Here is a 24,769-nt window from a genome sequence, read left to right on the forward strand (position 1 = left end):
ATCGTATTGTCACAATCTGCATTATCAGCGATATCTAATAACGTCAACAATGATATCACGAAAAATACATACGGTTTGTAACGCACATAGATTATAATTGCCCTTTGAATGATAATTTCTGTAAAAAGATCAACATATTCACAGAGGCACATGTCTGATTACTTTAAGGCAATTCACACTTTTTTATGATTCTCGAAATATTTTGTGAATAATTCGCGCAAATAATATGCATTTTCGAAAATTTATGTTTTCTCGCTTTGACTTACGTGTTAATGCGTAAAGATTTAAAAAATTTGGTCGGTTTCGTCTTCTCGGTCGAGGGCTAACGCAGACGTCGGCCATCATTGTTTCCGATATTCTTGATTATACTTGAAAAGTTCAACTGTATATGTTTTTGGAAAGCAAATCATTAAAAACGCGTATTTCTTCCCGCTATTTCCGTTCCAATTACAAAGTCTTTATTTCAATATTCTAATGACCCGAAATGGTCACTGAATGTCTACCAGCGTAATACGATTTTTCGACAATGTTTTTTTTCTAGACAAATTTTTTTGTCTCTTAATCGCACGAAGACAAGTCGACGGGTGACGATATACGACTGCTCGAAGCATCTTTCGAGAGGAAATCGTACCGTTTATTTCGAAGCCCCACCCCCAGTGCATTGTTTCCATGCTCAGCTTTAGAGGCAAATTAGGCGATGCCCATAATTTTTTGTACGCATGATGCATATTAAGTTGTCTATTTTCCATCTGAATCGTCTGTTCCTATGTTGACTGCGTCAAACAATGACAGTATTATACAATCGTGAGCCGAATCTGTAGCGACTTAATTAGAGCTTTATTATATGTTTTATCAATTTATTTTTATTTTGTATGTTTTTTCAAACTATAATTTATTAAATCCGTATAAAATGTCTAAATTAATTATCTATATTATATTTTAATTAAGGGAACTTTTTGAAAAAAAAAATAATTATCTATATTATATTTTAATTAAGGAAACTTTTTGAAAAAAAAAATAATTATCTAGAATGTTCTTGAAGAATAAATTATCTATAAACCTAATTAGAAAAATATAAATTTTTAAAGTTTTTTTAATCAATATAACAAATAATTTTTTTTTTAAAAATTTTAAAAATATTTATTATCATTTTCACAATTTTATTTTATTTATATATAGTTTATATATTTATACAATAGTATATTTACAATACAATAATATATTTATTTATACAATAGTAAATTCTTTTATTGTGTATATTAAATTATTAAAAATTTAAAATATTTTACTTTTAATTTTTTCAGAAAAAAGTTAACATATGTATATATTTATATTTTTGTATATTTATATCATTATTTTTAAGATATAAACAATATAATTTAAAAAAAAATGTTTACGAATAAATTTCGGCAATATATATAAAAACTATAGCAAAACTTTGCTCTTTATTTTATTTTAAATATGTATTTTATGTTATAAAAATATTATCTCTGAAGAGAATAAATTAAAAAATAAATAAAGTTGTTATTCATTTTCAGATACTAAATAAACTGATTTTTGGAAAAACAGTGTATAAATAGTCCGTATAAATAATAACGCTACTTTAATCTCATTTGTATTCAACCCACACATAGGTTTTGCATTCAATTTACATACGTATTCTGCATTGAATATATCACAACATACATAGCTGATGCCTTTATAAAAAATTAGTAGAGAATGCATTAAATACGCGGGAGCCGTTAACATGTTATTGCTTTTATTACTAAATAATATTAACTATAAAATATAGATGTTTTGTGATAATTATTTGCAACTACATTAATTTTATTTATAATTAATTTACAGTAACATTATTTAAATTATAGTTTAATTTGAAATAACTTTGCTTCTATAATGTAATTTTATTATATTATTTTTTTAAATTAAGTAATCATATTATTACTTTACTTAGTTTTATTACAATAATTGATAAAAGTTAGATAATATCGGAATTAATTACCAAAGTACTCGACGCTCCTTTTGGTGTAATAATCCTCAACTTTTATTCTCATTTTAATTTCACTGTTACAATTTCTCTGTGATTAATGTAATTTATCGATTTTATTCACTCATTTCGAAGCACTGAAAAGATTATAGTATTATCCACGGTTGGAGTAAATGATCACTCGATATATATGATAAATTTGCTGACACTTTTATCAAAAATAAAAATTAAAATCGATATAATCTTGATGAATTCAAATTTAATTAATAATTTTTTTAATATAATAACACTCTCTATAAATATTGTATTATACACTTTTTAATACTATTTTAATGAACATGTTGGAAGTTGAACTTATCAAAAATATGCTGGTATTTTATCGATGTTAAAAAAATTAATAAAAGAAAAAATATATGTATCTATATACGGGAATGGAGAGCGTAAAACCGATCTCGAACGTAAGGCGCCGCAGGACTGAATAGACATTCTAGTTCTTCTCGGAGATGCACCGACCATCGGGCCAATGCTCGTGCCTGGCGCAGGCGCATTACTAAGACGATATCGTTTGTAGAGAGAGATTTTTTCGATCCATCGATTTTGTTCTTCATATCGCGATGAAGAAAAAACATTTTATAAAACTAAAAAGTACTTTGTAAAGCTAACAGTTTAGAAACAGAATTTATTTGTATAATCATCTTTCTATCTAAGGGGTTTTATTTTATTTAATGGTTATATATAAATAAAAAATAATTTTTTAAAAGTATATTACTGATAAAATAATATTGAAATATAGCATTAGAGTGTCATTTAATGTGCATTACATCCGTTTTATATGAAACTTAAACCCAGATATTTTTCTATATTTAATACTTTATTATTATTAAAACGCAAATAAATGAAAAAACCTTTATGTATTATATCTCTTTTAGATATTAAGTAAGATTTAAATTTTTGAATCATATGAATTTTATACGAACAATATATTTTTTTAGATTAGTAACGGAAAAGAAATTATCAGAAAAAATAATTATCCGTTATTTCAATTAAAATAATTAATAATATTATATTAATAATATTAATCATTTTTAACTTGATATAAACTATTTATGTAATTTTATACTGATGTTTAGACTTATTTAGATTTTTACTTAGATTTATAAAGAAATATATTAACAATTACTAACACACGCACACAATTATTCACGATATAATATTAAAATCTCTAATTTATAGTTTGAAAAATTTAAATAACAATTGACCGAAATAATAGATTTATTATTTGTCTATTCAAATAATGTTTGATCAATAATAAATATAAAATAAGAAATGTAAAGAATGATAAAATAAGGAATATAAAAAATGCTCTTTTATCATCTGTTTATCTTCATAGCTCCCTAAAAACAGAGAGCTAAAAATAAAGGTTCTATTGATGAATCGAAATTCCGAAATTACACGTCGTGGCTTTTAAAAAGAACCGATCATTTATCGACTCTTTTATTTCCGGCGCTTCTTCCCTCAAATATCTTATCAATGTAATTAATAGTTAATTATCTATATTATACTTTAATGATTTTTCATAATGTAGTTACTTAAAAAAAGTAAAAAGAATTCTTTTTTTAGACAAAAATAGAAAAGTATTATATTTCAATTCAGTTTTTTACTGTTACAGTCATCAGTAATTAACTATTTTCCGTATATATTTTTTTATTTAATTATGAACAACAGAATACGTAAAACACACAATTTTCTGTATCTTCTTATATATATTCTTTTTATGTATTTTTAATTCTTTTGTCTAATATTTGAAAAAAATACAACTATTTAATACAGTTATTTAATGCAGAATTCTACATTTATTTCTAGTACATGTTGCATATATATATAGTCACGCATTTGATACAAAGAAATTTGTCTCAATTAATCAGATTAGAGAGAAGAAGACTGAGTCACTCGGTAGACTTGAGAGACCGATTAGGGAATAATAATCGTGTTGAAGTCTATGAAAGCAGTTCCTGGTATCTCACACTCGAGATTATCTTATTTGCATTGCGTTTGGTATACGGCTCATTAACGTGTTGAGATTCGGACGAAAAAAAAATGGAAAAAAATTGACTTATTTAATTGATTTATTTAATTTGCTTATTTAGATTGCAGTAAAATAAAAAACATAAGGCGATCTTTTGGTGCTACGCTATTTGTGAAAAAGAGAAATTTCGATTAATTAGTAATTACAAGGGTACAATATTGCGATATATGCTGCGCACAGATCAAAAATATTAACAGCAAAAATAATGTTTTTATTTACCGAAAAAGAATTTGAATTATATAATTTTTTAAGTGGCCATTTATGGTGTAGCTATCCTATCTCATAATAAATTCAGAAATAACGATATGTAAACTAACGAATGCCGGGGCTATTTTTGTCGCGGAAAATGTAATGGATACCTATATATTGCAGGAATGCAAAACGAAATCATATACGCCAACGCAGTTCGATGGATATAACTGTTGCATTCGGGGCATATGTGCTGTTTATAAATTTCTCGGAGGGACGGAAGAGGCGATAACTCGACGGCATTTATAAGTTCTTCGGTTTCTCGGAAATCACGACTGACAAGAGAATCAGTCGTTACGGGGAATAATGACCGATAAAATTTTCCCATTGAAATGCAAGCTTCGTTTAATAGGGTATATTCCGATACTAGATGGAGACATCTTTTATACACAGATTCTTCGATCAATTTGAAATAAATTTTTCCTTAAAACGTGTCATTTGTAAGAAATGTATGACTTCTAAGATACAAGCAATTGATAAAGAAGTTTTCGAGAATTAAGTTTCAAAAGTGAAAGCGTCATATATAAGGTCTTTTAATTATTAACAATTATTTTTTTATTTATTTTATTTTTATTTATGGAGAAATAAATCTGTAGATAGATATTATCCAGAGAAATAAGTCGCATTAACCATTGTAGTGCCGGTTATATTTAGCTTGCAGGATCTTTGAGAAAGGATATGTAGTTTTAACAAGCTTATTCAGAGATTTAATCTTCAACAGCAGAATCTGAAGAATAGCTTATTATTTTTGATTATGAATTTTATTTTTCTTATCAGATTTCTTTTAATGTGTTTCATCTTATGCGTCCTTTTACAAAAATTATTGTAAAAAGGAATCCTTTTACAAAAATTATTTTAAAATTTGTTAAAGATACTGTGTGATATGTGCACAAAATGTTACAGATCTACTAAATTATTTTTTCACTTATGAGTTCTTTGATCTATTTGAAATCCATTTTTTTTCCTCATAGGTCAAAGGTTAAGATTTTAAGAAAAAAATCTGTTTAGAAATAATTTTAAAGTCTCTTTTTTTCTTATTTTTAGATTAGAAGTGATTTAGATAGTATTTTTCTATCGATACGCATGTTTTATTTTAAACTAGAGAAGAGATAAAAATATGCGTTCACTCATCGATCGTTTTAATCTACGTTAAACTTTCACCGATATAATAAAAAATTGTTGTGTAAGTATTGAAATTAAATCGTATTTCTAAATCGCATTTGTAAAAGAATTTTAACAAATTCTTTGATGATGAAATGAAATATGATGACATATCTTATTCATTCTCTTTTATTTGATGTTTAATATTAACATAAGATAGAAAAGAATTTTCATATTTTTTAGAATATGATTACTTATAGATAGAAGATTCACTCGTCATGCTATAAGATATACTGTGTAAGCTTTTATTAACCCAAATAGTGTTTTTCTATCTCCCGATACGCATGTTTTATTTTAAACTAGAAAAAATAAAAATATGCGTTCCCTCATCGATCGTTTTATTATACTTTCGCCGATGTAATAAAAAATCATTGTGTAAATATCGAAATTAAATTTAATTTTTTAAAATTATATTTAAAAGAATTTTAATAATTTAGATAAGAACAAATACATTTCATCATCTTTAGATAAGAACAAAATTCATTTCATCATCTTTCGATGATGAGATATATGATAACATATATCTTATTCATTTTCTTGTTTATTTGATGTTTGATATAAACACAAGATAAAATATGTTTTTCCCAGATTTTTTAACTTTGTATTTTTATATACAATATTTTGAAGTTATCTACAAGAAAAGAAAAAGGGTATTACTCATAAAAATAAGTTACTCATTGTTCTTGGATACATATATACATATTCTATTGTTGACACACTTTATAAAAAACTTTATTTACGAAGGCATGGCTCGGATATATAGATCCAATCTTGTTACACGTGTAAAAGCGCGCAGAATTCTCCGCAGAAATTTTCCGTAGATTTCTACTTTATGTTATAAAAATATCACTTTAAAAGAAAGTTTTTTCTTGAAAATAAAAGATTAATTATATTATAATCAAAATAGGCATAATTAGGAATTCCTTAAAATTGTATTTTTATTCTATTATTATACAACGATATAATATGTCTTCGATAATTCGCAAAAAATATTTTTTTCTAAACGTTTATTAAGATATATAGTTTGATGATAAATGTGATTTGATCGACTCACGGACGATTGGAGAGATCAATAAGCAAATGAAAGTTATCGAAGAATAACAGCGGATACAACTTTTGGTTTGCTAATAAATCGTAGTTACCGGATATTGCGTATTGACCAATCAAAGCTCGTTTATATACTTGATGGTCGTTTCAACTCCGATCGTGCTTCTCGAATCCCTTTTCGAGCACGAATTTAAATTGACATTCGAAATAAAGTATACCCAACGTATATTTTCAGCAGAGAAATTTTCGATATCACTTTTTTTTTTATTTTGGAACATATTTTGTAGATTCGGTTTTTAATTTTCGTACGTACGATTGTGTCAGTTTTGTTTTTAATTAAGAATTGAAAGAATTGAGATAAAAGTATATCTTTACATATTTATGAAACATTTCATTTATGTGATATTAATGTTTTTGATACGCTTTAATATTAGATAAGATTTACACTAATGTTTATTAGCAACAAAACTTTTATTAATATATATAATATATAATTTTGCAAAACTTCTGACAGCATAATTAGTAAGCTTTGATTGTTGGTTAAGTATTATTAAATATATATTTTTAGATAAGTTTTGGAGAAAACTTTTTTTTATAAAAAGATTGCCTTTCGTTGACTATGTTCTTTAATCATAATATTTAAAAATTCTTAAAATAGTTCTTTTCACATTAGAATTGAAGGATGTAAAAACAATTCGCAGTTACAAGCAGTTTATAGAAGTTTCGCTTTTCTCGTGTCTCTGGACAAAATCTGGGAGAACGTAAACGTTTATAGTAGGGATAAATATCGAAGCAGAAAGATACCCTTTCTTTCGTCCGGATGTTTTTGTCGTTCTTCGAACGACGACGCCGTCGTGATAATCTTTAGTAAATTCAAACAAAATAGACACGCAGATACAAGTGGAACACAACTCAATATGCAGACTCAGACACTAATTGCACTAATTACACCGTTGCGATCCGAGCGGTTTAATTAACACAATTTTAGAACTGAAGGCTTGAGAGTAAGATAATTAATGATGATTAATTCCTTGAAGATGTATTATCTGGCAATTTTATTATTCATACACGTATACGTAAAAAATCAAGATAAAAATAAATGCGAAAAATTTTTTTTAAAATCACGATATTGTTTAACATAATATGCTCTATGTAAAAGCAAGACAAAGATAGTTATATTTAATTATTATTTAATATAGTTATCTGAGTAATTAATTAAGTATAATTGTCTTTGGATCAATTATTTTTGAAGCTTGATTTATTATGATGTCGGAGAGATCGGTACGACGCGACGCCTTCTGGAAGTTAACTGTCAACCCCGGAAGCGTTAGATCTGCGCTGGGGTAACACCAGGAAGTACAACCGGTAAATAATATGAGGATAGAATCGAATATGCCAGCAGAATGCTTAATCTTGCGGTTACTGACCCCTCTGTCTTTCAATAGATTTATGCGGCTCGGTTTATCGCTCAGCACATTCATTTTGTTGGATATCACGCTACAAGTTGATCTTTGTAACACATATATAACGTATTACACTTTTGTAAAAATTTATGCAAATCAATGTGAAAGACATTGCGTAACTGGTTCTTTCGCTTATACATGTATATATAGATTCGTTGTTATTATTATTGATAATATAACTGTGGAGTGTGATACCTCTATGTATGTATAAAAAGATAAGCTGAAAATCTACAATAAAATTTCTTAGTACAATATTTGGTTTAAAAGAAAATAATTTTTGAAAATTAAGAAATTTTTAATATTTTTATAAATAATATAAATAATATTAAGTAAAATACTTTACAATAGTTGAAAGTTTTAATTGCAAAATCAGATGTAATTATCCTGCTTTCCTTTAGACAGGGAAAAAGAATTCACGATATGGGTTTTTTCTTCGGATGGAAAAAGAGAATTTACGGCATAGAAGAACGTATTCTTTCAATCAGACCATAAGATGTACGCTAGTATAACCGTCTGTGACCTCGTGTCAACATATGGACGGATATTTCCGTTTCGTGTTGGCAACGACATGCTATGCAATGCTTGCAACGGAAGACGCGTGAAAACACAGACGACCAGAAACGAATCTAAACTTTAGAAATACATTCGGTTATCTATCTTTCACACCTTCTGTAAATAAACGAGTCTTTAAGAAAATAGATTAATTTTGGTTAAATCGTTTTTTTTTAGTACATTCCAATGAAAACAATTAAAAGTTGATGTTATTTTTCTTGCGCAAAGATTCTCACTTTCTGTTATCAAAAAGCAGATTAAAAATTACGTTGATTCACAATTTAACGAGTAGATGTATAAATATTATTTCTCAACCAGATGTGTTGATTTGACCCAATTATTCAGTTACTTAATTGAGATAATTGTTTATTATGAGATACACAATAGATCGTTTTCTTATATTTATTTACATATTTTATTGCCGGCAACAAATGGTATTGCTATTTTTGCCTGTTGCATGAATGTCTACAATTCATTTCCAGCTGTAATTAAAGAATGGCCGGATGTTGGTCGAGGTCATATTTTCGCTGTTAAAAGCATGTGTGTTACAATCTCACACGCTTTACTTTCTTAATTAAGAAATCGCTTGGTACTTTGTACATGTGTGAGGTATCACCATATTTAACATCTTAACAATGTTTTTACTATTGATATTCTTTGCACAAATAATATTAATCAAAATATTAATTTTTAGCAGTTATAAAGTATAGAATTAAAAATATTAAAGCTTTTATTATACTACAACATCTATATGACTTCTTCAAGATTCATTATAATAATATGCTTAATATAAAATAATTTTGCACTTTACACAAGATTTTATTTAATATTTCACAAATTTAAATTTTTTATAAATGTATGACGTATGTATTTTATTATTAAGTTTGGAAAAAAATTAAATTTAGTAGGAATTTAAATAAATAATAAGGATTCTTATTTATAAAATATTGCTGTGTCTAAAAACTTGATTTACAAATAATTTGTTTGTTTTTTTATAACGACTTTTTATAAATTTTAATAATATTAGTTTGGACGGAGATATTTGTTTAAGAAAAAATTATTTTATGTACACATCAAAGAATCTTTAGTTATTCATGTAACTGCTCACGTAATGTCGTAAATTTCGGAGTTTTATGACCATATGTATGTGTGTGCACAATCGGAGGACGACGAAGTCACTCGCCGAATACTAAAGGTTGCGAACTTCCGGAGCGGACCTCATCCGACTCTACATACACTTTCATCTTTGAACCATCTCTGATTTTATCTGTTACACGATCAGAAGATTGCCGGATACTTTTCATAGGTTGTTTGTTTTAACTTTCATTTACTTTTTAGGATTTTAGACGATGGTACGCGAGTTGTAAAATAATTAATAAAATAATTATAATAATAAAAAAATTATATTTTAAAAATAACTATTTTTAAAAATTCTTAGAAAATATGATTACATGATTAATAATATTGCTGATGATATATCTTCTTCTTTACTTTTTTGACATACTAGTCAAGATTACAAAAATAAGAATACATTTATAACGAGAGAAAGGATGCATATTATTTTTTTACGACAAAGAATATTATCTTTTATATAATAAATTTAAAAAATTTTAAAAATGAATTTTACATTTAGGAAACAACAATATATAGGTTGTTTTTAAATTTTTTATTACACATAATTGACTTCTTCAATCAATTTTAATTTTTGTTTAAGATTAAGCATACTACCAATTCCTAAATGAAAGGATAAATTTTTATATTATTATTTTTTTTTATTAATAGGAGCAGAATATGCTTGATCCTAAATAAAAGTTAAAGTTGATTAATGAAATAAACTTAAATGTAACAAAAGACAATTTTAACCGTTTCTTTCATATATAGAGCATAGTGCTTACAATTAGTTCTTTATAGAAATTATCCAATAAAAATATGACACTCATCACTGCAATCTACTCATAATTGAAGCCAAAAAATGACCCGAAAGTATCATCTAAATGGAAATTAGCGAACAATCGATGCGTCAAAATAAAATGATCGAAATTGTGTCGCAATGCTCCGACTTTTATAATATGCAGGCGTGATTCTCGCTTCATGCGGGCATGCGTCAGAGACGTGGGAATGCGAGAACTCTTCACTCGCAAGTGCACTCTCCTCTCGCTATAGAAATAATAATCATCATCCGCGATGAATACAAGAATTTATGCGACTCTCTCAATGACTTTCTCAATAATTGTATGTCACCTTCAATATTGAATGCGGGTAAAAAAAATATATGTTTCATCGAAATTAAATTTATCCTCTATATGAATATATGTGAAATTTTTCGTTATTAAACAACGAACTCGTTATAAATGTATTTTTCGTTGTTAAACAATAATTTTTTTGCGATATTATTGGCATATTATTATATAATTCAAGACGAAAATAAATATCTTAAAAGGTTTGAATTTCTCCAAATAATTTTGATCTTTTTATTTGTTTAAAAAAACAGTACTTTTAAATTAAATCTATACTGAAATTGGAATTGAGATTTGGATTTGTATCGAATATATATATATATATATATATATATATATATATATATATATATATACATATATGATCTTATACTTAATTAGTAATCTGATAATCTGTAAGCAATCGGTCGATGATGAGCAATCGTGACGTTGAGATATTATTTGAATTGATAATTGAGAGCACATGAAGAATATGTATCCCGTCAATGATGCAATGATGCAATGATGCTATGGTGCGGTTTAACGAACGCTTAATCAAAATCGAAAGGGATAGAAGAAAATCAAATGTGCATGTTGATTGATATTTACCTTTATTAAAAGAGCTCTTGTATCTTCTTCGTCTAATTCTGTTGCAATAATCCGGTTGTCTGCCTTCGTTACATGGGACACCATCAATATCGTCGACCGATACCGGACCTGCCACTGTATCTGCTTCTAACAAATTCCTACATCCTCCCATTTCTTGTCGTCCAGGGGTTGCGTTAGTAGATGTGCCTGCTTCTTTTTCGAGAAAAGTGCCAATTGAGTGTCTTCTCCGGCAGGCGGTTGAACCAGTCGTAGGAAAAGTGGAAGAAACGTTATAATACCTAGAAAAACATTTTTCATACCTTATTTTACAAGCAGATTATTTTTGATAACATTATATCAAAAATATAATAAATAAAATTTGAAATTTAATTACAAAGATATATAGTCTATAAAATTGATAAAAATGACGTTTTTTGAATGGATAAAATAATAATTTTTTTATTAACCTGGCATCGTCCACACCGAGGAAAACTTCCGCGGTATCGTCATCGTCGTTGCTGTTGTCGTCATTGCCATTATGGTTCTTAGAATTGCCCGTTAGACCACAGTAAACCATATCATTGGATAGAAGCTCGCTAGCGGATTTCAGGACTCTCCTGCCTCGACCAGGACGATGTCGATCTTTCTCGGAATGCGAATGCGATCTGCATTGGCAAGACGATATATTTATCATTATTTTTCCCGCGTTCGAATCTTGTAATTCTACCGGTCTTTTTGTCGAAGAGTTGCAATTCCATAATTAAATAAATAAATAAATAAAATTGAAATTATATTAGAGTTATATATCAATATCGTGTCAGAATAGAGGAGTATATCTTTGTCCAAGTGCGTCATTTACCTATGGGGCAAATACGGCGATGGCGGCGCAACGTCAGACGGCCTCGGGTCTCCTTTGAGGAATTTCTGAGTTCTCTCGTGGTCCGCGTTGGCGCTTACAGATCTAAAGAGATTCCGGAAACTTCTCCTTTTGCCGGAATAAATGATGCCATTTCGTGAGAGCATCGGGACATGCTCTTCCGTCGATGTCGATGCACCCGACACACTGCCGCGACTTTCGTGATGTATGCTGGACGTGGAGTCCGAAACGACGATGCCACTTTGAGAGGAAGCCGCGCCCATCTTACTGTTGGCTTTTCGTCGAAAAAAGGCGGACAAGCCGCTACTGTGACTTCTGGGCGACGTAGAGGATGTCAATGTCGTCGTCGTCGTCGTCGTCGTCGTCGTCTTCGCCGACGACGATGCCCCGCCGGACAGCGAGAAGTACGACGGATTATCTGTAAACATGCGGATCGAATAGATCCAGGTCACAAGTTTGACTCACTGATTTGTTATTCTCTTCTCTGCGCGGCTTCTTCGTGTACGATTCTTCACAAAAAGTTATTAAACTGCACGACCGTAATTTTCATATAGTTTTGTTACGATAAATGCTAATTCGAAGCAAAAGAAAATCACTGCCGTAAGAAACTGCGCGAATTTCCATAAGATATGTCCGTCATAACAATCCATTATTTATTTGATTAATTAATGTAAAAGTCGCATAGAGTTGATATTAATTAAGAAAAACTCGATCTCACTCTTGTCTCGTTTTAACAATAACCGAAGGGAATGTAGGAACTAATTAATTAGTCACTCTTTGATGTCCCATCGAATCGCCGGATTTGATTATCGATTTTTTTGCGACTATATTGAGAAATAAAGATTTATCTAAATGTTGGATGCCGTCCGCGTATTTTTTAACACGATTTTGTTGCTTCTTCCAATTCGAAATTAAGCTGTTGAATTCTTGACGTTCTTCTCATCACGTGTATCACAGTTATCACATCCGAGTCAGCGTTATAGCCGCGACGAGACTAATAGAGGGTCTACCTGTGACTGTGGGTGCTGAATTACATTCATGGGACACCATGAACGAGCCTCACTATGATTACCATTGGATTCGACCATAGTGGGGGGATACACCGAACCGGACGTTGCATTGTTCCCCCACACCCGATGAGCTGGCAGGAATACGTAGTAGCTGCACCGGAAATATACCTCGATTTGCAATATTCGCGGGCCTTTACTCTCCGGGAAAGGGCATTAATCGGAGAGATACATGTTTATATAATTTATATTTATATGAAATTTATTTATTATTTTTATTATTATTATTTATTATTTCTCATTTGAAACTCGATACTATAGGATTTATTGAAAATATTACGTCGGCAAATTTTTCTCAGCATGTTTTTTCTTTGAATAAATTGAGTTACATTTAACTGTCACATTGAAAAAAAATATACAAATAATTTATCTTTAATTTAAATCATTTTAATTAAATAATTATTGAATGAGGAAAATAGGAGAACACCCGAATTTCTTGTTATTACGAATATTACATTGTGAGATTTAGATTTGACAGTGCGTCGAATTGCATTGTGAATTATGTGCTTGCATTTTTGTCCAACAAATGTTACGGACAAGCTACTGCTTGTTTGCGAAAATGAAAGATGTGAAAGACGCCTCATTATGCGTAAAAGACGTGACTCGTGTACCGAACGTCGCATCGTTAAAATCTGTATGCAATCTCTATAATCTTTGCTGCAATTGGAAAAAATAAAACTCACCGACTGCCATGACGATCTTCTATGTAGAAATGTTGAGTTGGTTGGCGCCAACACCTGCAATATAAATAATAATAATTTTTCTTATGTTATGCATATATAAATCTTTTAGAAAAATGAAAAAGGAAGTAAAATTACTCGATATTTTTTTGTAAAATTATTTGATAATAACTAAAAATTGAGGCCGAATGATTTGAAGAGACATTCTAATAGTAGGCTTGCTTATTTATTACTTTGATTCGTTTAGTCAACGTTCGGAAATGATTAAGAAAATATTTATTATTTTATTTAAGAAACAGAACCAATTCCTGCCAAAAGTGTTCTGTATAATATCTGCAAGTTTTTTTTGAACAAGCAAGCTTTTAAACTGCGTTGCCTTTCAAATACAAATCACGTTTGTTTATTTTCTGCGTATTTTTGACTCGCTCATGATGTACTGAGAATCCACATTGAAATTTCAATGTCAGAGAGGTCGTTACCAGGATTTCATGATTTTTCTCTTTTGATTCAGAAAATGATACGCGGGAAAACCTGCGAATGTCCGTCGGTACTTTCATTCATTGCTGAAAATACGCGCGAATATTATATTTAGCACGGTGAGAGAGGCACACATCGTCTCTCACGACCCGTTTACACTTACACGCAGAAGGGGGTGGAGAAATGGGGGTCGAGAGCGAACTCGACTCATTCACGTGTTATGCACGCGACATTATCACGTTGTTCTCTGCGCGTCTCATCCGCTGCTGTTATGAACAATGATACCTATCATGTTACTTTACACGAGGAAATCTCTTCTTTACGAACAGTTTTTTCCCATCCGTAACCATAATAATAAATAAACGTCATTATATTTCGTTGTTAAATATTTGACTCTACTTTGCTGCGTATGTGTAAAATTCTGAATGGATTCTGATGGCTACATGTTTTTATGAAACACCCGTTTATTTCTTTCAATCTCTTTATTATGAAATTTATAATAAAACTTGCATATTTTCAACATGTATGTAAAGAAGATTATCGCAAAACTATATAAATATCCAGTGTTTAACGATGAAAAATTTAATTTAATCACTTTTTAATTTAATTTAATCACTTTTTAATTTAGTCAACAAATCGTTCTAAAACAGAATACTTTTTTGTATGAAAAAAGTGCAATATAATTTTTCTTGAATTATATGTATATTTTATGATAATTTATTAATAAATATATTATAATATATTATATGATAATTTATTAATAAATATAATATATTATATGATTCATAAATTGTCATATAATATATATAATGTACTTAATGGCTTATATAATTAATATATTATCATGTTATGTGATAATTATTTTCCTGAATTCACGTGGCTGTGATTAATGAGATTAGCCAAGAATCTGTGTTTCCTCAAATTTAGTTCAGCGAATACGCGACTCCGCGACAATTTTCTGCCTTCATCGTTGCTGCAACGATGGCGGTTACTATTTTCGTACAACTGGGAGAGGCAGAACATGCCTGGTAGAGGCAGAGATAAATAGAAAGGGAAAAAGAGAGAGAAAGATGGATAGGAAAGAGAGGGGAAAAAGGGTGATCGTACCCATGAAAAGTGCAGCGTTTCCATACACACTTTCATCCAAATATGGAGCGACTAAAAAAAAATAAAAAAAATAAAAAATGCTATAATTCTTTTAAAATGTAACAATTTTTCTTTTTTAATTAAAAAAAATTTTTTTAGAAAGAACCCAATAATATATCACATAAGAGATTTTAAAAATTTATAAAAAATGTAAAGTTATAAGAATGCAATATAATATTGGTTTTGTTTTTCGTCTCTCTAATAAAGATAATTGAAAGATAGATAATACATTAATAACAAATTCGATATTAAATGTACTAGTATGCACTAATACATACTAAAGTCGTACACAAATTTACAACAGCATAAGTAACTGAAACAATAAGATAATTAATATTACGAGTTCTTATTATCGTTGTTTGTATAACAACAATAATAATAATAACAATAACTCAGTATTATTTATCTTACTGTTTTAATTATTTATGCTATTGTAAATTTGTATACGGCAGTTTTTATTTTGCATCAACGTACACACTAATTCATCCAATCAAATTTGCTAAAAGTAAATGTGTTTGCTAGACGAATGACGATGTATGTACCATATATCTTGTAAACAAGAGATTTATCACGTGCGACGATGTATTTTATTTTATTTTCTACGAGTTGTTTTGTATGTACAAATGCCGCGATTAATTCTGCAGATTTCAAACTATAGTGTTTGTTCGGCTTACAAAATAATCCTTAAAAATGCTAAAAATACATCATATTTTGCAGAAGCTTGTATCGTATCGCGTCCAAAGCTGAACGCGGTTTCTCGAACAAATCACGTACATTCGTGGCTATTAATAGAGGCCCGTTCCTATGACCGTCGCGGGGGACTGTGCCGCATCGTGCCCTGCAACTGCACCTGCACCGAGGTACGGTCCGATAAAAAGGAGCCTGTATCCGGTGGTGCACGTGCCCCTGTAAGAGCGCACATGTGCGGCACACGCTATATCCAGAATGTAGCGCGTTGTTCGAGATCACATAAAGACGCGCTTTAGTTCAAGTATAATTGAGAAGTTTTTTCCTGTAGAAGAACGACTCTGCTCCCTTGTTTATTTTTTTTCTTTCTTTCTTTTTTATCATGCTTCTGCTTCACGCGTTCTTATTTCATTAATTTTCAAATTCTTCAAATATTTCTCAACAATTTTCCAAGATAAGATAAAGTTTTAATTTAATAGCGCTAGAGAATATTAATTCTAACGATGTCTACGTCTAGAGAAGGAAATAAAGAATGTATAAAGAAAAATGTATAAACAAGAATGTACAAAGAAAAGATTTTCGTAATTAAGACTTAATTTATTGATTGTATTTTTGATTTGCAGAAGTGCATTTTTAATTTTTATATGTGGTAATTACATTGTTTTTTTTTTAATTTTATTTTACATTAAATATAATTGTATTTTTTAATTGATTCTTTCTTTTTACAAACGTTCTAAATATATTTATTGCTGAAATATAAAATGAAAGTTGATACATATGTAGAAATGAGATTTTTGTAAAATAAACTTTTTTCTATGATAAAAACTAAATTCACAAACCAGTAAAAGTATTAATATAATACAATGTTTTTAACTAATTTGTTTATCTCATGAGACTTGCAAACTTACCTTTAGTATTTAGTTGTTAATATTGCAATAGCTGATTTTTGTTTTCTCTATAACTTGTTTGAAATCTTCTAAATTGAGATCTCGAAAAAGAAGAAGTTTGTAATAAGCCACATCATTTCAACACTATGAAATAAATAACGAGTACTTTTTTATTACTTGTGAAAAATTGCTAATTCTCATTTTGATTTCTTCTTCTTTCTTCTTCTCCTGAACTCTAATATTAATATTCGCACAGCTCATCTATGTTTTTTAATCAGTTTAATCATTTTCGTACTTAAATATTCAGGATTTCAATTTCCAATGATTACTTATATCAAAAGATTTAATGTGAAATGATTACAAATTCGATTCATTGTCAGTCTCATTTGTCAACCATGATGAGTAATATTCGAATTCAAGAATATGATTCAGTCATCGAGATGATCGATGATTGCTTCAAGATTTCTCTTTTTGCATAAATTTTTGCAAAAGATGCTTTTCTGCATAAAGTATTAGTAATAATAAAATAACTTAAATAATTTTCCATTTATATCAATCATATCATTGTGAATAAATCATTAGATATATTCGCATTTGCTTGACATTTAATTAATATAATCAGTTGTGATCCATGAAACTGATGGGACATGAAATGATGACAATCAATCACACCGATCATTCAATTACATTGCACTTGATCAGGAAACAAACATTAAGGTTGCTGCGTTCTCTTCTTCACATTTCATACACTCTATAGTCATCTCCGTTGTATCCATCTCGCAAAGAAAAGTTCACTAGGGGGAAAATTTCAGTCTTTCTCGTAGCTTCTCAGTCAACGTTTACCGTCGAGATTTCGCGAACTTTGTCAGGGTCATGTTCGGTCAGGGATCATGCACGAGTACGGCGCAGCACTTCATGAAACACTGACAAGCCAACCTGGAGGGAGCCCCATCGGCGGCGCTACCATATGATCGCTTCTATGCTCTCCTTCTCTTCTCTATTGCCACCACCCACGCATCTGGCAGTCGTACGAAGAAACGCCCATGTATGCCTCGTAACGAAACGTTATTTCGGGATAGACAAGGACGGTTAAGTGTTGGGACGTCGAAGGACGACTCGTTAAAGAAAAGCGGGCTCACGTACGTTCTTCTTGATCCTCCTCTTGATCCTGATTTTTTTCTCTCGAGTTTAATAGCAAGATTTGTCTTTTTCGTTCGTTTGACATTCACTCTACACATGTCGTGGGACACATGGAAAACTACGAAAATTTTGTTTAAAAATTAATCTTTTATTCTCTTGGGAAATGAACAAAATGAATAATTGATGGTTAAAACGGTTCGTCAATAATAAAGAGAAACGGATTATGTGTGTTTTTCTTAAACCCTCACATGTGAGCTCTTTTTTCTTATCGTATGCATTTTCGATAAAGATTCTATAACATTTCTTTTAAAAAAATATTAATAAAATTAACGAGTATAAATATTTTCATAATTTTTGTAAATATCCAAAATGTATATACAGTGTGAGTATTTAGTGCAATCTCTGTTGAGGTAGTACCGCGCGTGCACGCTGCGTGTCTGTCACGCATATGCGTGCGGAAACGGAGCGAAGCATGTGTTTCCTGCCCGCGAGCATACGTACATATTTTCTTGAGCGGTGAAAGGGTTCGACCCTTTCGACACGTGTCTCGTAAAGCTCTTCGAGCGATTACTGTACCGTGACAGTCAGTGATTACTTCTTCATTTTAGCTGCAACGAAAGGGATAAACCATATAATAAAGTATGGATACGCGAATTCAAATTTACGAAAATCGCAATTCGAATTTGTAAACAAATCTAAGATCAATTTTAGTTATAGAAATATAGGAAGTTATTATGATGGTTTACAGTCTAGCAAGATTTTTTTTTCTATCATCAATCTATAAGGTCATGCGTTTTGTTAAAAGATTTTGAAGCGAAATAAATAAAACATTTTTTTGTAATCAATGACATATTTTCTTAATTAACAATATTTTTTGCAATTTTATTGTGAATTTTTTTATTCCATCTACTGTAGAAATTAAAGATTGAAACATTGTACAATGGAAAAAATTGGTAAAAATATTTTTTCAAATTCGGTTTTATTTGCAGGAAAATTTAACTAGTGTGCAAAATAGGCTTTGCAGTATAGATATTGTAAATGTGTCTAATGTGACGTCTGACATGTGTCTAATGTGACATCTTTTGGACAAATTACTAAAGTGTTACACTAATGTTTGTACTTTTTTTCTTTATGTAATGTGTACTTTAAAGTATATTAAATTTTCAAAGCGTAATTATTTCCGAGAATTTAAAATAAACCGTACAAAAATATTCGAGTATATCTCTTTATATAGAATTTTTAACGAAAAGTCTATATAAAAAAATTTATATGCATATTATATTAATTAAAAAATATTATATTATATAAAAATATTACATTAATTAAAAAGCTTTTGATTATAAATTTATGTAAATTATAAATTTTATAAAAAATATTAATTCTTATATGATAAAGATATATATTTAAGTAATACACTGAAAAGCTAACATCATAAAAATACAATATTTATCAATACTTAATTATAAAAATATTAGATTTTAATTTCTACAATTTATATTAAATAAAATTTTTATTTTATTATTTATTATTATTTTATGATTTAAATTTGATATACATATTTTTTAATATAATATTTACATTTACTTTTCGTGCGTTATTTGTGATTCGTAAAATTGCTCAACTCTGTCATTTATGATTTATGTCATCGCCTGTAGACAATATAGTGCGGTAGAGAGTTAAAACAGTGGCATCAACAGTTGTAAACGAAAGTGCTGGTGATCATTATCTGCCATCCCTTCGTAGAAGCTCCCAGAAGAATATATAATTGATTTATACATTCATTCACGCTTCGGTGTTCTTCGTGTTCGTTTTTTCTCGTAATTCTTTAAAAGATTTGAATTTCTAATCAAGTCTGTCTCGCTTTACCATTGCGACAAATAATCCTTTTTATCTCGTAAATTGAATTTTAAATAATGAATTTATAAATGAGGAAAATGCGAGGGAGAAAGAGAAGGGTAACTAATATTTTTATATTTTTCTTGTAAAAAATTTAACTCGATAAATTGTATTTCTCTCTTTTCTTTTTTTCTTTCAACAAAATACGAAATGTCTCGTCACTAACCTATTTAAAATTTATTTTTCGAAAAATATCAATAAACGAAGAAGTTTTTACTCGGTCGATAAAGCTGCGAGATAAAAAAGATTCAAGGTTGTTTAACCGCAAGTGAAAGCCGCGAGTCTCTGGAATCTCGTGTCAGCAAGACGTAAATGCGTTGAGCTCAATATCTCAGTGCTCTTTACGATCGTAGAACTGCGTGTTCTAAAAAGAAACGCTGTGTAATTTCGCGAAAGAACTGTCAGAAACATATGCGGGATTAAATCTTTGTTCTTGTATAAGTGCTTTTTCCTCTAAGCAGTTGTTCGAAAGAAAAAGTGATTTCATAACAGCCGTTGTGATCTTGAAAGCAATTTTAACGCTAAAAGTTTCGCAGTGATAACGACGCATTCTACGTTATATAAGAGAACGATTATATGCATCGTCGTGCTATCAATATTATTCATTGGCGGAGGAATTGCGGGTTTGTGTCAAGTTTGTCTAACATTTATTAAAATTAGTTTTAAATCGTGTGTAGACGAATCTAACTTTTTAGTCTTGAATAACTTTATTTAATACAAAAAGTAAGATAGTAAAATTATCCTTATTAACTCTTACTCCGTATTGTTATTTTTGGCACCTTCTAACTGTACAGGTGGGTCAGCGTACTTTCGATAAGTTTATTAATATGTAAAAGTGTTTTAAAAAAATCTGGAAAAATGTATATACCTTCTTTGAACATTCTAAATAAAGACTAAAATAATAAATTTAAAAAATAATTTACTTAAATATATTATTTTATGATTATTTGATTTCGAGAAATTGACGTTGTTAGAAAAATCACAGACAAAAATGATCCATCAGTACGGAATAAGGGTTAATTTCCTTTTGTATTATACATTTTATATTATTTTTATATCTTAGGCAAACTCTTTCCAAGTCCCCTTTTATTGATATCACAATCACTTTGTCAATACATCAATAACCATATATTGCAGTTTACAATAATCGATGACTCGTACATACGTCTAACTTATTGATCATAATTGAGGAATGAAAATTATGCGTTATATATTTCGCAAGTTAAAAAGCGAGACGTAAAAAGCATGTATTGGGTATTAAAAAGAGATTTTATACAAAATCTCTTTTTTTTTTTTTTTCTCTCGTTAATCTCTTATAATTCCTATAGAGATGGCTGCGAGAGATCTACTCATTTCAAATTTAATTTGAAACAAAATTTTCGATTTAAAGACTAGGAGATGAATTTGAGAGAAACTAAATTATATCAAGATTCCAGAGATATGTGTGCATACATGTAACCCCTTTACGACGCATACGATGAAGCGGTACAAGGGCGTAAGAGGGTATAAGCCGCAAGTCGCAACTGCGCAACGGGTGCAAACTGCGCGTTTTACGAAAGGGGGTGCGGGCTCGGGATTGCGAGTACGCAGTCGCGCGAGATTCCCCGGGAATCGGGTCTTTCCGGGTCTGCGACACGGTTTTCCCATTACTCGGTTCACTTTGGTGCCCGTCGTAGTCGGCGACGTGTCACTCACAGATTCACTCGCTCGCAACAGGTGACGGACGTTCTCGATCCACTCGGTTAGGAGCGACGAAAGTTTGGAAATCGAGAACAGCGACTGCGATTTTGTCGCGTTCAATACATTCGGAAAGGGGATAGCCAGGAAGGGAGAGTACTAAGGGTTTGCGGAAGCAGAGTCGCGAAATGAGTGTCGAGGACGCCATCAATTACTCGCCCAGCGAGGAGGAGGACTATTACGCTCTGTTATCCTGCGATGAGTCTTCCACGGTAAGACACGACACGTTGCAGCGTTTATTACGTTTCACGAGCTGAAATCTCTATTCTCATTGCAGATTAATCATTGAATATAATGTAATATTTGAGTTTCTTGTGTTCACATTTGACGTATCTATTATATTAAATAAAACTTTAAATTAGAGGGCCACGTTTAGGCCGAAATGTGTAGCAAAAATGTGAAATTAAATTTTGTCAAAGTTGGAAATATATTTTCTATTTTCACAAAAGTTCTCTCCGTCGGTGTGTTGAAATTAATTTTAGAATTATAAAATCTTTATCTTTTTCCTCTGACCGCGGTTTGTTATCTTGCGAAAAATATTCGCTCTTAAACTACCTATTTGTATATAGCATCGCGAATGTTGTTAGATAATTAAATATTTTTGTATGTGTTGAATGTTCTTATATATAATAGATTACAAAGATTTATAATCAATATAGAATAAAGATAGAAGTAGAAATTTATCGTAAGTAATGTTTAGCATGAATACATTATATTATCTTTGACAAGCTGCAACAATAATTAGAATCAATAAGACATAAAAAAGTTTAATATTTAAAGAAATATTACTTGTGATAATCTTTTGTCTAAAACAACTCAACACTTTAATTTATTAATAAATGGGATGTTTATATTAATAAATAAATTATAATTTGAAAAATATTTTTTATTATTGTATAAAATTAAGCAAAACTATTTTGCTTATGTGTCATTACTAATTTAAATTTTAATTTTTATCGCTATATTTTATTGTTTATTACACTACAGCATCATTAATTGATTAAGTTGATAACGCTAAAATATAAAATTTATATATGAACCATCATAAGTCTTTGCAAAAAATTTAATTGTCTTGACATGTAATTATGTGACCTTTACCGATATACATGTATAAAACTAATTTTCTGCACTGACATAATTTCATTTCGAAACATCAAGTTGCTTCTGTAATAATTAGATCCTAGGAGGAAAGTGCAATTTAAACTCTCAATTAATTGAATACTTGATCAACACAATTAGGTGTAGCCTCAGTTTATGGTATACTGAATTCGCGAATTGAACAACAATATTTCTGTTGAGAAATCAAATCACATTCTCCATTGTACGTCAGATTGATTCGTTGAAACGCATTTATTAGTATATGCAATGTAATAAGATATTAATAACACACACACACACACACACACATACACACACACATATATATATAAATATATATATATATAAGAGAATTTTTGTTTTTATTACGGTACTGTCAACATAATTCGTGCATATTAAAAACAAATTACCAATTCTAAAAAAAATAATTATTTTCGTATTGTTTATCATAATGTAATAGATATTAGAAATTTTAATAGAAATGTACATTACACTGCAATGATAAGGTCGTTTACCTTTCGTTTATGTTTTGCTTCAGTTATCTTCATTAACTTCTTGATAAAAATTCCGACCCAGTCGATAAATTACGTCAGTGTGTTCATGACATCTCGTTTCCGTCGGCGAATGATACTACGAACGTGATCTTGCGGCAGACGGCCGAGATATCTAAATGTAGTATGCATCATAAATATCCAAGTATTACAGAAAATGGAAAATAGTTAAATTAAAAAAATATTGATTGTATTGTGATCTTTTCTTTTTTCCTTTATATCTGTAAGAAAATTTACATTTATTTAGTGTGTGTTATCTTCTAAAAGATTATCTTACTTCAAGAATTAAATTGATTGATGTGTTGTTCTATTTTATAAACTAATAAATTAATAAATTTTATTTAGTTTAATAAATTTCACACTTTTTTCTAATTTAACATTTAATTTACGCCATATATTTGAATTGAAAGAAAACAAACGTTTATTGTAAAGTGCAATTAAATTAGTTTCCCTTCTTGTCTTATTGAATCATATCGTAGACAATCTGTTAAATTTTAAATTAAAAATTAGATCGAGCAGATTACGGCGGAGTATAAGGTATTAGCTCTTCAATATCATCCGGACAAGAACGACGGTGACAAAGAAGCTGAAAAAAAATTCCAACAATTAAAGGTGCGTCTTCTACACGTAGAGGAAAGTCGATCAATATATTAATTTGTAATTGAAATAAATTCATCTTTTTTTCGAGTATTAAATAGATGTGTTTTGATGTGCTTTTTATAGTATGCGAAAGAAGTTTTATGTGATCCTGAGAAAAGGAGCAATTATGATAAATGGCGGCATAGTGGTATCAAGATTAGTTACAAGCAGTGGGTTGGCATGAAGGAACATGTGCAGCAGGTGAGATGTAATGATTTTGCAATCAATACAATTATTGCCCATTTTGGATAATATGCTTTATAATAAACAATTTTATATAATTTATTCTCACAGTGTACATTAGAATAATTTTCTCGCATCCCAGCAATTGCATACGATAAAACGAGCATGTAAATGAGAAATTGTTTCTTTTGATTTACAAACTTATAATTTTAAATAATTATTACAAGAATTGTTTTTGCTGGAAGTATAAGATTTGTAAATTAAATTTCGCTATATATTTATGAAGATTATATATGCTTTATCTACGAGACTTCAGAAAGAAAGGATTCTAAGTCAATATTAAGATACTTTTTAT

The 24,769-nt window shown here is 29.6% G+C and overlaps 2 protein-coding genes across 7 annotated transcripts in view; one reads left to right on the plus strand and one right to left on the minus strand.

Moving 5' to 3' along the window:
• Jdp (DnaJ domain-containing protein) overlaps nt 1-24,769 on the plus strand; it is a 39,907-nt gene that overhangs the window by 10,942 nt on the left and 4,196 nt on the right. Inside the window, exons 1-4 of one of the 2 annotated variants that reach the window (XM_072898220.1) lie at nt 20,509-20,829; nt 21,923-22,155; nt 24,103-24,204; nt 24,316-24,432. In XM_072898220.1, coding sequence (XP_072754321.1) covers nt 22,072-22,155; nt 24,103-24,204; nt 24,316-24,432 — 303 coding nt within the window. In that variant the 5' untranslated portion in view covers nt 20,509-20,829; nt 21,923-22,071. Of the gene's footprint in view, nt 1-20,508; nt 20,830-21,922; nt 22,156-24,102; nt 24,205-24,315; nt 24,433-24,769 lie in introns of those variants that run through there. The other variant, XM_072898219.1, reaches the window with a different exon arrangement.
• The window catches only part of Stumps (DBB domain-containing protein stumps), a 42,647-nt gene that overhangs the window by 8,547 nt on the left and 9,331 nt on the right, over nt 1-24,769 (minus strand). For 2 of the 5 annotated variants that reach the window (XM_072898211.1, XM_072898208.1), the window contains exons 2-5: nt 13,977-14,030; nt 12,209-12,644; nt 11,817-12,014; nt 11,371-11,648 (exon numbers count right to left, since the gene is read on the minus strand). In XM_072898211.1, the coding sequence (XP_072754312.1) occupies nt 11,371-11,648; nt 11,817-12,014; nt 12,209-12,644; nt 13,977-13,986 (922 nt within the window). In that variant the 5' untranslated portion in view covers nt 13,987-14,030. Of the gene's footprint in view, nt 1-11,370; nt 11,649-11,816; nt 12,015-12,208; nt 12,645-13,976; nt 14,031-17,191; nt 18,107-24,769 lie in introns of those variants that run through there. The other 3 variants (XM_072898212.1, XM_072898210.1, XM_072898207.1) reach the window with 3 other exon arrangements.

This window comes from Anoplolepis gracilipes, chromosome 8 (genome assembly GCF_047496725.1).
Source record: "Anoplolepis gracilipes chromosome 8, ASM4749672v1, whole genome shotgun sequence".
Classification (NCBI taxonomy): domain Eukaryota; kingdom Metazoa; phylum Arthropoda; class Insecta; order Hymenoptera; family Formicidae; genus Anoplolepis; species Anoplolepis gracilipes.